Here is a 15,590-nt window from a genome sequence, read left to right as displayed (position 1 = left end):
TCCGGGACCACCCCAGCCCCCCTCAACTCGAACCCTGGTGGGCGTCACACGTCTGAGGCTGAGAATAGCCCTGCATTCCATTTCGAAGTGCTCATCCCTATGCCCTAAGCCCTTCGAATGGTTTACCCTCCGGAGTGAGAGCTTTGAAGGGAAGGGTGTAGGGGACCAAACAACTGTTTCTTGAAGTGCCCTTCTGCGTCATCATCCCGCGCCCATGAGGAGGCGGCATCACCAAGCAAAGAATCATGGGAGCCCGAAGTGACCATTGTACCCTTCGAAATCCTTCATTCTGAAGGGTCCTTTGAAGTGGCCAGTTATGAGCAGGCCAGTATGGCGGCCATGATTGTTGTCACTCCGAAGGGCCCTTCGGAGCGCGATATATCCTAGTTGGAATGCAGGGTAGGACTAGTCTAAAACCCTATCTGGGAAACCGCCCCTTAGTGTGTCAGGAAATCTTTCGGTTTAATTTGGAGGAAACTGATGAGCACGAGCAGCTTTCGTTCTCGAGTCAATAATCGGTTGCAACAGTTTTCGGATCACCCGTTTTCAGATCACAACAAGCATGCTTCATCAATGGTTTTGTTTGGAAGGAGAAAGAAAATCACCGGACTCGGTCGAGACCAACTAGAACATTTGCCTAGACCAATGACCAAGTCCGAGACAAGTACGAGTGCAGATACCAATGAGTCACAGACTACAGACAAGTCCGAGACTAGAGAAAAATGTCTTGAGCCCGGACGCAAGTCAGAGATCGAACTCAAGTACTAAACTGTTGCATGTAATTATTTCACTCATATTTGAATCCGGTATTATTTGAAGAAGTCATTTTAAGTGCAAAATACATAAAATCTGTTTCATGAATAGTAATAATTCATTACATTTATATAGCGCTTTACATCGAAGCAGGGAATCTCCTCAACCACCACCAATGTGCAGCATCCACCTGGATGATGCGACGACAGCCATATTGCGCCAGAACACCCACCACACACAGCAGCTTACTGGTGGAGAGGAGATAGAGTTACGAAGCCAATTATTACATATGGGGATGATTAGGAGGCCATGATGTATAGCGGCGAATGGGCAAATTTGGCCGAGATGCCGGGGTTACACCCCTACTCTTATTCAAAGGACATCCTGGGATTTTTAATGACCACAGAGAGACCAAATGGTGACACTGTGTATCAAAGGCTAAAGGCTTTGTTTGTATGGGGGTGTTACAGAAATAGGGAATGAGAGGGTCATGACCTTAATAAGGCTTTATGCAATACATTTAACTTTAGATCACAATAATGGTTTTACAGGCCAGGTTGTGACAAGAAAACTAGCATTTTCCAATGAATGAGTTCAGAATACTTCCATATTTTATTTCCTGCAATTTTCAAAATCACATTAATTTTTTTGAACAAAGTACTATCAACAACACAGAAAGAATAAAAAATATTTGTCCTTTACTATAGGGGATAATGGTTATATAGAAAAGTATATCCAAAATCAAACAAGTCTGTAAAAACCAAAATCATACCAGCAGCTCAAAACAGGTGTTATGAAAATATTAATGAAACTGTACAGGAAGAGAAAAATACTGTCTGCATCTGAAGGTTTCAAAAAGTGTTTGACATATGAAAGCAACCTTCGGATAGAATGTTATTCACATTATAGCTATATTTAGTTTTGCTTTGTGTTGTTCATTGTAAAGTAGTTTTACTTCTTTTCTTGTGAAACAGAAGAGATCAAATGAAATGAATAGGATTCATTCTATAAATTTACAAAGCGTCCTTTCTGACCCTCATATACACAAGATTTAAAAATACCTGAATAGCTCATGCCAGCTTTGAATATGTGCTACTATATAAAAAAATCTTGCAATGTTATTTACTATCTTCATAAAGATGTATTTTTAGGCCTGCGCCCAACCCAGTGTTTCCAGCATTTATCTGTATCTCCTTAGCTGTATTACAAAAAAATATGCACATTAAGCAAAATTGTTGATAAAGCAGACAAAGATATTCAAGTTCCTTGAACTAAAATCAGGTAACTGCTTTCATCAAGCACATGTTCTCATAGCACTAATGGTTTATCTCTACTTCTTCTTTCTGTTCCGTTTCTTTCTCATCTGTTGTTGATTCAGGTTCTGTCTGTGGCTTTTCATGAGCTTGCGTGACTGGCTCTTCACATGCTTCTTCTTGTGTTTTAGACTCCGAGGAACTTCCGTCTAACTGCTGCTCACCTCCACGTTTCTCCCCCACCTCCTCTGTCTTGTGTTCTTGCTCACCTCCATCTTTATTTTCAGCATTCACAGTCTCAACCTTATTCTCTGGTTCTGCATCCTTTGGGTGCTGGTTTTCAACATCTGTTGATTCAGTTTCTTGCTCAGTCTGTTGTTTTGGAGAGACTGATATGGTGTCGACACAGTCAGATGCCTTTTGCTCCTCAAACACATCTCCCTCATGCCCGTTTGGAGTTAAGGCCACCTCTTCTCCTTCTTCTGCACTGGACTTCCTGTTTTTGCGAGATGGCGGGCGGCGCTTGATGGAAAGTCGAGCTCTGCCCTGCACCGGTAAAATACAAAGAATGCTTAAAAAAGGCTAAAATCTTGAGCTTAGCATTTTGAATAAACAGACACTTTTCACTTATTGAATGGAAGAAATAACTTTAACATTTTGTTTCACAGAAGAATGAAAATAATTCAGAGATGAAGGTGACATAAAGGTAAGTAAACGATGACAGAATTTTCATTTTTGGGTGAACTATTCCTTTAAATGGAAATCCAATCTCATCCAAATCGCCACTGACAAATAAAGACCTTGTTAATGCTCTTGAGAACTCCTCCCTCGACAGGGTTCTCAAAGCTGGTGGCAGTTTCCTCCTGTTTCGGTGTGACAATTGCAGGAGGACTGACGGGGCTTCCAGGAGAGGTGGGAAAGAAAGATGGCACGGGTAGCTTCCCCACCCCAGGGCTTTTTGGGAAAGGAGGTGGTCCCGTTGGAGAAAGTGTGAGGTTGGCCTGCATGAATTAAGACAGAATATTGTTTCTGACATGGCTTAATTAAAGCAATACTGGTCTCTGTCCACTAGAGGGGAGCGTTGCTGTATGAGCAAAGGAAAGTTGAGTCAGTTGGTTTTACCTGTAGTTTTTCAATGAGGGCAGAGTTTCTTTTCTTCCTGGGTGAAACTGGTCCTGCTCCTTTCTGAATGGGTGAAAAAAGACATCAGTTAAGTAAATGCAAATAGCATTTAATAAAGTAGTGATTATTATTAGACCGCGTTTCTTGAAAATGGCAGTACAGTGTCAAACAACTCCTCTCACCTCGTCCTGAGAATGATCTGCATTATTACTAGCAGGTAAATGCAGTGTGCGTGGGGGTCTCCTTCTCACGGGCTTGTTCTGCAACACAATCACAACACAACATTTTCAAACATGTTTAACAAAACATCATGTTTGGAAAGTCAAAATATTGTAAACAGCTGATAAAACAGTTGTTGTGGGAAAAATAAAAAAAACATGACCAGGGCATCATATCATGTTGCAGGACTTATTTACTTAAAATATTTCCTTATGACTTTCTATATTATAAAATAATATATTTTGTACTGACACACAGAAAGAGAAGATATTAAGCGCTGTTAAGTGATAGTTCAACCCGAAATGAAAATTCTGTCATCATTTACTCACCCTCAAGTTGTTTCAAAACTCTATGCATTTCTTTGTTAAAAACAAAAGATGATATTTTAAAGAAAGTGGGAAACTACACAGTTCTGGGGCACAACTGACTACCATTGTAGATTTTTTCCTACTATGGTAGTCAATAGCGCCCCAGAACTGTTCGATTCTTTTTTTTATGTTCAGTAGAACAACAAAATGTATAAAGGTTTGAGGGCGAGTAAATGATGACAGAATTTTCATTTTTGGGTAAACGAAGTTGAATGCTTCATTTTGAAACATACATTGAAACATTAGATGTGCCTACAACTTAAAATTAGATGATGTGTATCATGTTTTTTCTTTTTTTAATAAGGTCATATTTAAGAATGACAAACGGAAGAAAAAGAGAGGAAAGAAAAAGGAAGGTAATGTTAGAAATAAGTTAAACTAGCTAGACTAGCTGTCTGTTAAACAGTCATTTTTGCTTTACATAACATCTCTCTTTTTAATATCTGTGTTGGAGACGGGGTGGCAGCTTGGCAAGTAGCCACCAGCCTATATCATTAATGCCTTCAGGATGCAAAACAGGTTATAGATACATAAGGAAAAAATCTGGGTTCCACGGAATAAAAACAATGTAGAAAATGAGATTTTGCTTCCTTGTCTCGGGTGTAGGGGATGGAGGACAGCACTAACTTGAAATGTTTTTCTCTGTACCCACAAGGTATCACGTGATACACTTGTATTTCACAATTAAACACATTTTTCACAACCAACCACATATGCTATCCTACAATATAACCTATTGATTTAACCTAAATAATTCATATAAATGCAATGCTATTTGTGTTGTTTGATTTATCTCTACATCTTTGTGCATTTTAGCACATGGTGCACATTTCAAATGAGAGGATGAAAAGAGAAGCAAAATGAAAAGGAAAGAAAGAAAGCAAATTGGACCGCTTTTACAGTATAAGGCTATGTCAAGGCGCAGAATAAGGGAAGCTGAAGTGCAGAGACAGTTTGACTGAGGCTGATAATACTCAGATAAACCTCACCACTTCAGCATCTGTCATATGGGGTTTTTGACAACTGAATTTTCCTGCTAGCTCAGCCACAGATCTCTTTTTTACAACCGTATGGTCCTGAAATACAAAAATGTTAGTGTAAGAATGCACGTCCCCTTTTAATAATCTGTAATAAAGATTCAAGTTACAACCCAATACACTTTATGTAAATGTATTAGGTGTGACAAATTCACTTTTTGGGGGGAGGAGCACATACAATTTTTTTATTTAGACATACTAAAAAGTCATGTCAAAATTCTCCTAAAAAAGATTTCACTTTAATGGTTGCTAAACACAAGCCCTACGTTCTGTTTTCTGCTAAATTCTGCTGATTTTTATTCAAGGCTGAAAAACGTCTTGTTCGTGAAGATGATGAAAATAAGCTATTTCAAAAGAAAGCATTGAGAAAGAGTGCTCTTTGAGCCATGAAAATATGTCTGTAAGGGGACACAGGCTCAGTCAGCTATGACTTCAGACTCTCCAGGCTGCTGTTATAATCTCTGTATCAGTCTCTTCCATCGACAGGCCTCCGTCTCTGACCATTAACACTCTCACTATCAGTGGAGGGAAACCAGTACTGCCTTGCGATAGCAAAGAGTGACGTTGTTGAAGTGAGCTAATGCGTTCTGACACAATTGTATGTTGTCAAAGTGCTCCATTTTAGTGACTTGTTGGAACCCACCAATGCTAAATGAGACTTTACTGGATGTTGATGATATAGTTAACCATGGCTTTGATTCCCAGGGAATGCACTGTTAAATGTTTAGTGTAAAATTTGAAAAACAAATACATGCATAAATACAAAATCATGGAGAATAGGCAGCATTAAAGCATAGGACGTCAGGTATTTAAGACAACAAAAGAAAATGTGCTTGCACCTAGTCCCTTGATACGTTATAGTTTAATAGACTTTTTTGTCTGTGCCTCTTTCCGTTTTGCCTGTATCTGCTGCCCATGTGTTCCAACTGCACTCCATTCAGTTCTCTTTAAGATAAAAGCATTCCACTATGACATCATTTGCTTTCTTTAGTGCCCAAGACGGAAAAAAAACTTCTGAGTAACTCTGTGTTGTTGTTTTTAAGTTAGGCCTTTTAAAATCACTGACACAGAAATGCATTCATTCTCTAATTCTCTGTAATATAATACTTTAGAAATCCATATACTGCCCCAACAGAAGCAATTCAGATCAATTCAGCCCAAATGAACAAACTCATATCATGCTGTTCGACCAGTATCGACCAGCGAACCGCACAAGAAAGCGGTCACCAGGGTCACCATCCAAAAACGTTAAAAGAAATTCTTTAGTGTTTGACAAATTAACTGATTAATGCAAACTGCCAAAAACAACACTGCAAGATGATGAGGACCTGCCCCAGACGTTGAACTGTTCCCATAGCAAAGCTCCCATTCCTGAAATGCAACGTAAGGGCATGTTTGCCATTTTTAACTAAAGCCACCGAGAAAAACACAGGAATTCGCAACTATTTAACGAGGTGGTTTATTCGTAAGATTTCATGTTTAAATCGTACAAAAACGTACGATTACTAAAAAATGCAACACTGAAGACCCACCCCTAACCCCGCACTTGTCACTGGCACAAAAGCGAAATATACTAAAATATATTAATGAGATCGTATGAATTCATACGAATAGCCTCATCGTAAAATTGTTACATTTTTGCTGTGAGATTGTGTTGGGTTTCCCTCACTGAACGTTTGAAGATCCAAAGAGACAGTTATTACATTAATATAAACACAATCCGCCATTGAACTTACTCATTCTTTATTCCTTTTTTTCACACTTTAGGATAATTGCAACAATAGTATGCATAGGAATTATACTAAAAGAGAGTTCTGGGAAGCTTTCTAAACTGTATTGAAGGTATTTTAATCTATTATGAGATTTTATTGGTTGCTTTTTCATCATTATTTGGTCCAAGTTATCCATTTAAAAAAATGATTCTTTAACATTTCAATAACAATTTACAAACATTAAAACATACACCTAAAGACCTAAGATTTTGAGAAACAAAGTCAAACGTTTTAAAACGTTAATCGGTCGTGTATATTAGCACACCATAAGTGTACTTCAAATTAATTTCAATTCAATTGCACTTTTTGCATTTTTACATTGTTGCGCAATACACACATATTAGCAAAGACAGCAGATACATAAGAAAAGTATAGAAATAAGAAAAATGATAAAAACCGTAAAAAGTATGAAATATGTAGAATGCATATTATCGTAATGTTTTTTTAGTAATATGTGCATTGTCAAAACTAACATATAATAATTCTCTCTAGGTTTATATTTGCAGTGTTATACTTAGTGCTTTTAAATACTAAATAAAATAAGTCATTTTATTGGTTAAACACATGTGCCATGTCTCTCAAGCAGTTGATAGCACGCTGAGCTCATTACAGGTTCTTTAAAGCAGGGTGTGAGAAGCTTTTTCTCCTGAGACCCAGTGGGTGGTGAGTTTTACTACACGTGTGTCTGAGTGTGTGTATGGGCGACCCAGGGTGTGTGTGCTCCACAGCTGTGTCTTTGCACACATTTAAAACCTGAAGAAATGACCCCTGAAGATGACATCACCATACCAAACGTCACTAATGGTCCATCCAACAATTTTACTACTTTAATAAACACACAACGTGTGCCGTGGTGAGTTAGCACACGCCACAAGACACGAATCCATTCCAAAACGTCTTTTTGCTTTACAACAGTTGGCAGCAGTGATGACACAGAGTGAGTAAACAACACAACAAACCGCATAATCAATTCAGCATGGGCCTTTCTTCAGCTCAGAAACAGTCACACTTGCAATGACATGCTCGCTTCTGACCGCACAGCAGTGGAACAGGAATGATCTCATTAGACATAACCATGCAAACATTAGATGGAAGTAGAACATGAATTTATACACACAAAAAACGAACTCATGGGGTGGTGTCCTTATTTCAGAAGTCCACCACGTGCCACTGACTGTGACCCATGCAGCGGAAAACCGAATCTTATTATTCCCCACAAAAAATCTCTTTGTACGCCAATGTCTTCAGAGTAAAATTCAATTTACACGGAAACATGTTCCATTTAGGGACGATGGTGCATATAAGGGATGACAGTGCCAGTGCAAGTACGTGTTGCACTCTCAAAAGTGTTTTGGAAGTATGCAATTTGAAATGGTTTTGCAATTCGTTTCGCATCTGTATAATCCCATACAGTATGTTTCTGGGCTATCATTGGATGTGGTGCAGATTGGAAACATCAGATTTTCTTTCTCACAAAACGATCTTTATCCAAAAGTGGCCCGATACTATGAGCTCATGTTCTTGCTGGGAACATTTGGAGTGGATGGTGTGTTGGAAAGTCATGTCCGCGCTAAACACTCCAGCGTGAGTCAGTGGGTTATGACCGACTCCACCTCACACCTACATTTCCACTCTGGGACCAATTCTTGAATAATTCCCACAGTGTTCCAGTAGTATGACTCAAATCTTCATAGTCACTGACATCTGCTTCTTGTGAAAAGACAACCTGCCTTCACTTGTTGCGTTTAATCCGATCTGATTTCTGATGAAGGATAATATCGAACACCAGCATGGAGCAACCAACTAACACTTAATATAAAACATGGAAAGAAGAGATGTACGCTGTGCTTAGCAGGTCTGCACAGAGCATTTAGCCTACATCATTTGCAAATACTCTGTGATGTCACGTCTCTGAATTCTGAAGGGTAGTTAGGAAGTTCACACCCATATGCTTGTCCAGTTCTTCATTAGGTCTTCTAAAGATCTAAACAAACATGAGTCTTTTGGGGTGGAAAACGTGTAACTGGCTGTAGCCTGTTGATGTAGTGGATGATGTTGTGTTGCAATACTTGCAATATTTCCCTTCTCTAGATCACCCTTTGTAGTTGCACACAGCTTAGGAAAAGAGGGCCGTCGCTCTAACAGCTGCCGAGGTGGGACTGACACTGACCCGCATGTTCACATAGCTGAAATTCAGGAGATAATGAACATAAATATCCAGGGGTCCATGCAGGCCAATTCTCTAGAATAAGCCCCGACACAAAGCTTTAAACAAGATATGCATTCAACCAGCGTTCGCAGCGGAGTCGCATTCTTTAATGGCAGGAATTAAATCATGTTTAAACGTGGCTCTGCTTAGTGTTAGAATACTGTATATACTGTACATTTAGGATAAAAAAAGCCTAAAACTATATTCATAACTTTGTACCGAAATTTTTACAAGATTTAAAGGGATAGTTCACCCAAAAATGAAAATCCTTTGCTCACTCTTGCAAACTCTCTTTAAAGGTCCGGTGTCATTTTTTGGAGGATCCATTGCCAGAAATACAATATAATAGACGTAACTATGTCTTCAGAGGTGTTTAAAGACCGCGCATCACAGGTATTTTCTGCCAATCTCATATTAATCTTGAGTGCCTATACAGTAGTACTGCATACGTTGTATCTTCGAAGAGTATTTAGTTTGATCAAATTCATAAAAGAGAGATACAGCTGTACGATTATTTCCAGAAAACCACAAGCTGCTAGAGGGAGAGGTACTAGTGGGGAGAGTAGGATGGAACTACAGCAACACATCGTCACATTAATCCTTCCGTGTTTTGTACATTATGCACGTACACGCCGATTGCCAAGAAAACACAGATGTATGACTTAGTTTGACTTACCGCGTGCAGTTCATGTCCAGCATCTTTTGTCACTGGGACCGCGCAATCTATCAGTTTCAATCGATCTCCAAATCCAGCGTTATATCCACCGTTTATAAAACATCCATCACTGAAATGCCGTAAACAAACAGAAACGCCTAAACTTCACTATGACATAGCATGATACCTGATCTTTAAAGACCTTACATAATGAAGCACGGGTCCCCTTACATGGAACTCGCCATGTTGTTTCTACAGTAGCCCTAAAAGCACAAACTGCTCTACAGAGCGTGTTTCCTTCAGGACGCAACAACATCTTTGTCCTGTGTCAGTCACCGTAGTGTTTCGAAAGGGAGAGAGGAGGGGTGAGTGGCCTGTTGGTTGCAGTTCGCAACCTCACTGACACTGCTAGATGCTGCTAAAATCTCCACATTTCTCCTTTGAAATCCCATGCATTTATTTTGTCTCATTCGGCATTTCATCTAAGTGTGATCACACTTTCTTTGTCTACGTGATTTCCCAAAAAAGACACAACCACAAGCATGCTCAGTTGTTTTGTATGTTGTGCAGCAGATTTCTACATTCACTTCCCCTGTAGATACAGCACACAGAATAACTTAACTTATAATAAAAATATACGAATAATGTCATAATACTGATGAACACCACCACTTTATGGGACACTATGTAGTGAGCGTTCTGTATTAATTTCCACATACATTTAATCATCTGAACATCAAACCTCCACAAACGCACTCACGTGGGTCCTCCATCCTAACCCGCCATTTTAATCTGTCATACGGATGAGGTTACACCACTTCCTGTGCCAGTTAAGATTGTTGCAATGCCAGACATACTTTATTCTAACTTAAGACAAGCAGGGAGGGCAGTGTCAAGGCAAACAGGGTGGTTAGAAATTTGATCCGAACATAATTCAAAGAGTCACTGGCCAAGCACAGCAATACAATCTGTTGATGGGAGCGCTGTCCTGCAAACATAATGTTATATAAATGATGATCAATAGAGGTTTAACTTGTGACAGGTGTCATGGTCAATCTGAAAGACTGCTATGGTGTATTCATCAGCTCACATACTGACTCAAAACGCTCACATTCGGCGCAGTCAGATCCAAGCTGACAGTGTAACTGCTTCAGATGTGTTAAACCATAAAACAAATCACAAAAATGCTAGCAAAGCAAAAATGCATAACTGTGTAAGTTTGTTTTCAACACATGCATATTAAACAAAAACCTAGAATGTATTTCATGCATGCTTAAGAGGGAGGACATATGTATTGAATATGACAATATTTATGACCGCCTATCTATACAAAATTATGCTTTGCTTTTATTAAATGACTTTTGGCACTACAGGAGTATTTTTTTTGGTAAGTGTTCAGGCAACGTAAATAAACAATTACATCCAAAACAACAACGATAACAACAGCAAACAGTTTTAAAAAGACAGAAACCGTTTTCATACCTCCATCTTCCAGCGCTGTTTGCGAGTCCTCAACTTCTGTTGCTGTTCTTGACACTTGCCTAAGTAAAGGCGCGCGCTCCCTCTCCTCACATGAGCGCGATGCGTGTGCGCGCTGTCTCTCTCAAAGCACAAGAGGGTGGTCGGCGGTTATATTTAGGGTTGACTCTTACAACATTTCCACGGCCAAAAGATTGTGCTATGCCATGCGCAGCTAAAAGAGTTGTTGCAGAGAACTGACCTGTAGTTTCTTACATTTAGGCTATTCCCCTAAGAATATTGGTGGCTATAAACAACTAAACATTGAGTTCTGTTTATAATTAATAACACGACAAACAATGAAGCCGATTTATATTACTAATAGACCACTGATGACGTAAACAATGCTGTTTTAACGTTGGTTCAGAAGAACTTCCTGTTTCACTACACAAACGTTTGAATACAACCAAAAACATTTATAACCGATTAAAAATGTAATGCAAAATGCAAATATTTGTAAAAATTTAATTATATTAATACTGTTGCATTGGGTGGTATAATTAAGAAAATAGATTATTGCTCAAGATATTACGTTTATTAAATCAACAATATTCTCAAAATAATAAATCCACAATAAATTCACAAACATAAAAGTAACACATCACTTATTTTGCTCTAAGCATATATTAAATAACATTTAACTATTATCAATTTTCAGCTTTGCATTACCTAATCATGCATGCTGGGAAAAGAAGCCCCTGCCCAGCCAATAACAAAGCCACATTATAAATAAATGAATTCACCATAAATTTACAAAACAAGCCTAAAGGAATGGTGTGATATTATTATTGCTGAACAGATAATGTAATTGGGGCTGTGTTTCAAAATCTAGTGAGCTGACTATCTAGACAGCATTCTAAGTCAGCTGAGATCATGCATACACGGTTGTGCTCCTTGACAATGTCTGTGATACTACCACAAATATTGTTACGGGTACTTATAATGCTCTAAAATTCAGTCTAGATATGCAGCTCAGTAAGATTTTAGACAAAGCCGTGTGTAATAATTCAGAGGATGCATTTCCATTAGGTTGCACAGGATGCATGGTAAGGGGAGGTGCTTGTGACAACATTCCATTAATGGATGAAATGAAAGAGGAAGCAGTATTTTTTGACAGTCGGTGCAATCTGTTGATGTACAAACACAACACAATTGCTTTGGAAACGGTGACATTATTTTTAAATCTCCCTTGAAAAAAGTTACTTTGGCAGTGGTTTACAATTGTGCAAGGCCAACTTGTGCAACTGCAGTACACGTGCCAAATGACCTCAATTCACGGACTGTGTTCGGGATGTTGGATGCATTGCAATGAAACAAGCCAGAGAAGATTCAGGTTGATCAATACATGCAGTAGAAGGATGGGCAGATGTAAAATAATGATATCAAGCGAAATTTCAAACTCCACAAAATGTGAAACTTCCTCTTATGAATTAAACAAGCGACCAAGATATTTATCACATATCTTCAAAAAGAGGTCAGAGCCTGTGTAGCAATTTGTACAAAGGCTGGGTTTAATGTGCTGACAGGGAGAGCTGTGAGAAGCAGGTGTCTTCAGGAAGCCACATACTTTGCATACAGTTCTTTTGCTTCCTGATAAGCTCTTAAAAGAGAGTTAAACATGTTTCATAGGCCACAGAATGACGTGCTGCAGGCAAATGTGAAAACAAACAAAAAAAAGACTAAGACAATTGAAATAGACTGCAGAGATATTAGCATAAGAGATCATTCATACCCATCCCATTAAAAGGATAAAGTCCACCTAAAAATAAAAATGTCATCTTTTATTCACCCTTACGCCATTCAAAACCTGTGACTTTCATTTTGACAATATTTTAAAGATTGTGGGTAACCAAGCTACACTGGACCCCATTGACTTCCATTGGACACAAAACCACTGAGACATTTCAAAAAAATATCTTATTTTGTGTTTCACAGAAGAAAGAGTCATATAGAGGTTTTAAACATCTGGGTGAATAAATGATGACAGTTTTTTTTGTTTTTGGTTAAACTATCCCTGTAAGGTTAATACAATTTGGACGGACATACTGTAGGTGGCCAAAATATCAAAAACTGTTGGTCAAGGTTCAATTCCAATATATTTGAAACAAGGCATAAAATCAAACAACACTGATTTAAAAAAATTGCATTTAACTCAAATCACAAATTTTTCAGGCTGTGCAGCGAACGTGCGTAAAGTAAATAAATAAGTGATTGGCTCTCTCAACTCTATGACGGGACTTAAATTTTTGCAGCTGTCACATTGAGCATAACAATAGATTTACAAATCTCTTCCAACTGTGAGATGTGACATCACATTTTATATTTACATATTTACAAGTGGCCAACAAATGATGACAGTGACAGAGTTCAACTTTATGTAAATGATCTGCAATGCAATGCTGATGCCAGTGCAGACAAGCCACCTCATACAGTAAAAAAATGCTTACTAGCAACCAACAGCCAAACCTGGAAACAATTCAACCCCTTAAAAAAGTAAAAACATTGTTTCCTGCATTTGCGAAAGAATGAGGTACCTCAAGTCTGTTCTTTCTTCACTTCTGTAAAACCTGTAGTTCTTCCTGTCGCAGGGTCCTCTCATTGATCATTTTTCTCCGTCCTAAAAATTTGTCCGAGAACGATTTGAAATTTTCCCCAACGAAGAAGAACAGAATGGGATCCAGACAGCTGTTGGTCGTACACAAACAATGTGTTATGACGGCGGCCTTACGGACCATCCAAATGTAGTTACATGAGTCTTCCTTTCCATTCATCCTGAGCTGTTTCTCAGCAGTTAGGAAGATCGTCCGTACAACGTGATATGGCAAGAAACACACCAGAAAGATCCCAAGACTGATGATGACCAAAGCGCATGCCTTCTTCCTGCACGGCCTGGTCCTACCCAGAGCAGGACTGGGTGTCAGAAGACTCTTCGCAACAAAGATGGAGCAAAAAATGATGACCAGCAAAGGCACCACAAAGCCCATGAGAAGAGACACATTGTTGATATAAAGCAATCTGTCCACGTTTTCTGTTGACAGATCCAGGCACCGAGGACTTCCCTCTTGTTTTCCTTTCTTGGAGAAAAACAGCGGACTGCTGGCCAAAGCCATCAACAACCAGATGACTGCACACACGATACCCGCAACGCAGGAGGTCTGTATGCGTATGTACAGGTATGGCCATACCAGCGCAAAGTAACGCAAGATATTGAGAGCCACCAGAAAATACACCGAGATGTATATGTTGAGATAAAACACATAAAAGATGAGTCGACAGGCGACATCGCCAAACGGCCACTTGTCCAGCAGGTAGTAAGAGATCCTCAAGGGCAAAGAGCACACCATCATCAAGTCCGACAGCAACAGGTTCACCATTAACAAGTTCACTGGCGTAAAACTCTTTTGCTTTCTCCATAGGCTGAAAAAGACGCAGATAGATAAAGAGTGGCCGGCACTGCCCAGGACAAAAATGATTATGTACACTACAGGGTACATAATGCGTTTGAAGTCATTAGTGCTGCCTTCTTCACAAGATGCATTTCCAGAGAGATTTGACAAGGAGTCATTCATTTCTTCCCTTGGAGGTATAGGACAAAGTGCAGGTATGAGTGATTTAAAATACAAAACACACAAATTCTGTTCTTAAGAAATAATGCATTTTTTTGAATAAAATATTGTTGCTGAAGCATAAACTTCACTGGCAGGAGTTTTACTAACGTAACATGAGTTCTCAAGATCGCCTTTTGTTAAGGTTTTATTTGAATGCTCTAAAAACAGGTTTTTCTAGTTTAGCACGAGAATCTCTGCGAATGTATATCCAATCCGTATACCAAAATGTGCCTTTTCAAAAATACTACAATTTCTCAAATTTTTAATCATACCACATATAACATATAGCTTGTTCGACAGCTTAAATGTTTACACAACTGATTTACATAATACAGTGATAACACAACTCGTGTTAAAGAGAACGTTTAAAGAACATTTAAAAACAGATCTAAAAGCTCAAAGAGTTACCTTTATCTTGAGTGTGCAGTTGTGGAATCAGGTCAAGCGCTTGTAGTTTGATCACTTGCCAAAGCAGCAGTGCATTTAAGAGAGCCGTTTAAGAGAAGGTAAGAAACAGAACTTACAGTAAAGGGAGGATGTCCCAGACCAGCCTCCTGCTCACCAAACGCTGTAAAAAAACAAACAAACAAAAAACAATGCGACCCAGTTAAAACTGCACAATCGTGCACTTGTTTTTTTACAGCATTACTGGTCATTTAGTTGCTGTGTATTAAAATAGATAAATAACAAACCTTGAATATCAGATTAAGATATTATAATGCTATTAAGTTACTGCTACGTAAATGGTTTTTGGTTCTTTTTAAATCAAAGCATATAGACAAATTAATATAAACAGAATATAAGGATAATCAGCTTTAAATGACCAATAACTTGCACCCGTTTCTTTGTAAATCCATCCGGTTGTGATACCCCCAATTGATGTAAACTCTCTTCGATGTGAACGTCTGATGAACATCCTGATAAGCTTTTTGCAAAACCCACTGCTGACTTAGCAACGCCTTTGTGATTGCTCCACATGACGACAGCTCAATAAAAAAATGCGTTCGTGAATGATATTCAGGGGAATTTGAATAAACACCTGCGTTAAACTTTTGCTTATAAGTTGGTTGCAAAAA

General features: G+C 38.7%; 2 protein-coding genes across 5 annotated transcripts; both read right to left on the bottom strand.

The window, feature by feature from the left end:
• Positions 1-1,348: 1,348 nt before the first annotated feature.
• dub (duboraya) lies at positions 1,349-11,151 on the bottom strand. 2 transcript variants are annotated; one of them, XM_057361229.1, is made up of 6 exons: positions 10,871-11,150; positions 4,705-4,791; positions 3,311-3,388; positions 3,129-3,191; positions 2,807-3,007; positions 1,349-2,552 (listed from the first exon to the last, which is right to left on the bottom strand). In XM_057361229.1, the coding sequence occupies exons 1-6, from the start codon at positions 10,874-10,876 to the stop codon at positions 2,070-2,072; spliced, it is 918 nt and encodes a 305-aa protein (XP_057217212.1). In that variant the 5' UTR covers positions 10,877-11,150; the 3' UTR covers positions 1,349-2,069. The 2 variants fall into 2 exon arrangements, with proteins under 2 accessions (XP_057217212.1, XP_057217213.1); XM_057361230.1 differs by lacking the exon at positions 4,705-4,791 and having other exon boundaries at positions 10,871-11,151.
• A 1,832-nt stretch (positions 11,152-12,983) lies between these two features.
• cysltr2a (cysteinyl leukotriene receptor 2a) lies at positions 12,984-15,500 on the bottom strand. 3 transcript variants are annotated; one of them, XM_057360047.1, is made up of 3 exons: positions 15,352-15,500; positions 15,039-15,082; positions 12,984-14,482 (listed from the first exon to the last, which is right to left on the bottom strand). In XM_057360047.1, exons 1-3 carry the CDS (start codon positions 15,490-15,492, stop codon positions 13,459-13,461), a joined length of 1,209 nt encoding a protein of 402 aa, XP_057216030.1. In that variant the 5' UTR covers positions 15,493-15,500; the 3' UTR covers positions 12,984-13,458. The 3 variants fall into 3 exon arrangements, with proteins under 3 accessions (XP_057216030.1, XP_057216031.1, XP_057216032.1); XM_057360048.1 differs by having other exon boundaries at positions 14,923-15,082; positions 15,207-15,405; XM_057360049.1 differs by having other exon boundaries at positions 15,207-15,405.
• Between the last annotated feature and the right edge of the window lie 90 nt (positions 15,501-15,590).

This window comes from Triplophysa rosa, linkage group LG19 (genome assembly GCF_024868665.1).
Source record: "Triplophysa rosa linkage group LG19, Trosa_1v2, whole genome shotgun sequence".
Taxonomy (NCBI): Eukaryota; Metazoa; Chordata; class Actinopteri; order Cypriniformes; family Nemacheilidae; genus Triplophysa; species Triplophysa rosa.
This window is presented reverse-complemented; position numbering and strand designations above follow the sequence as displayed.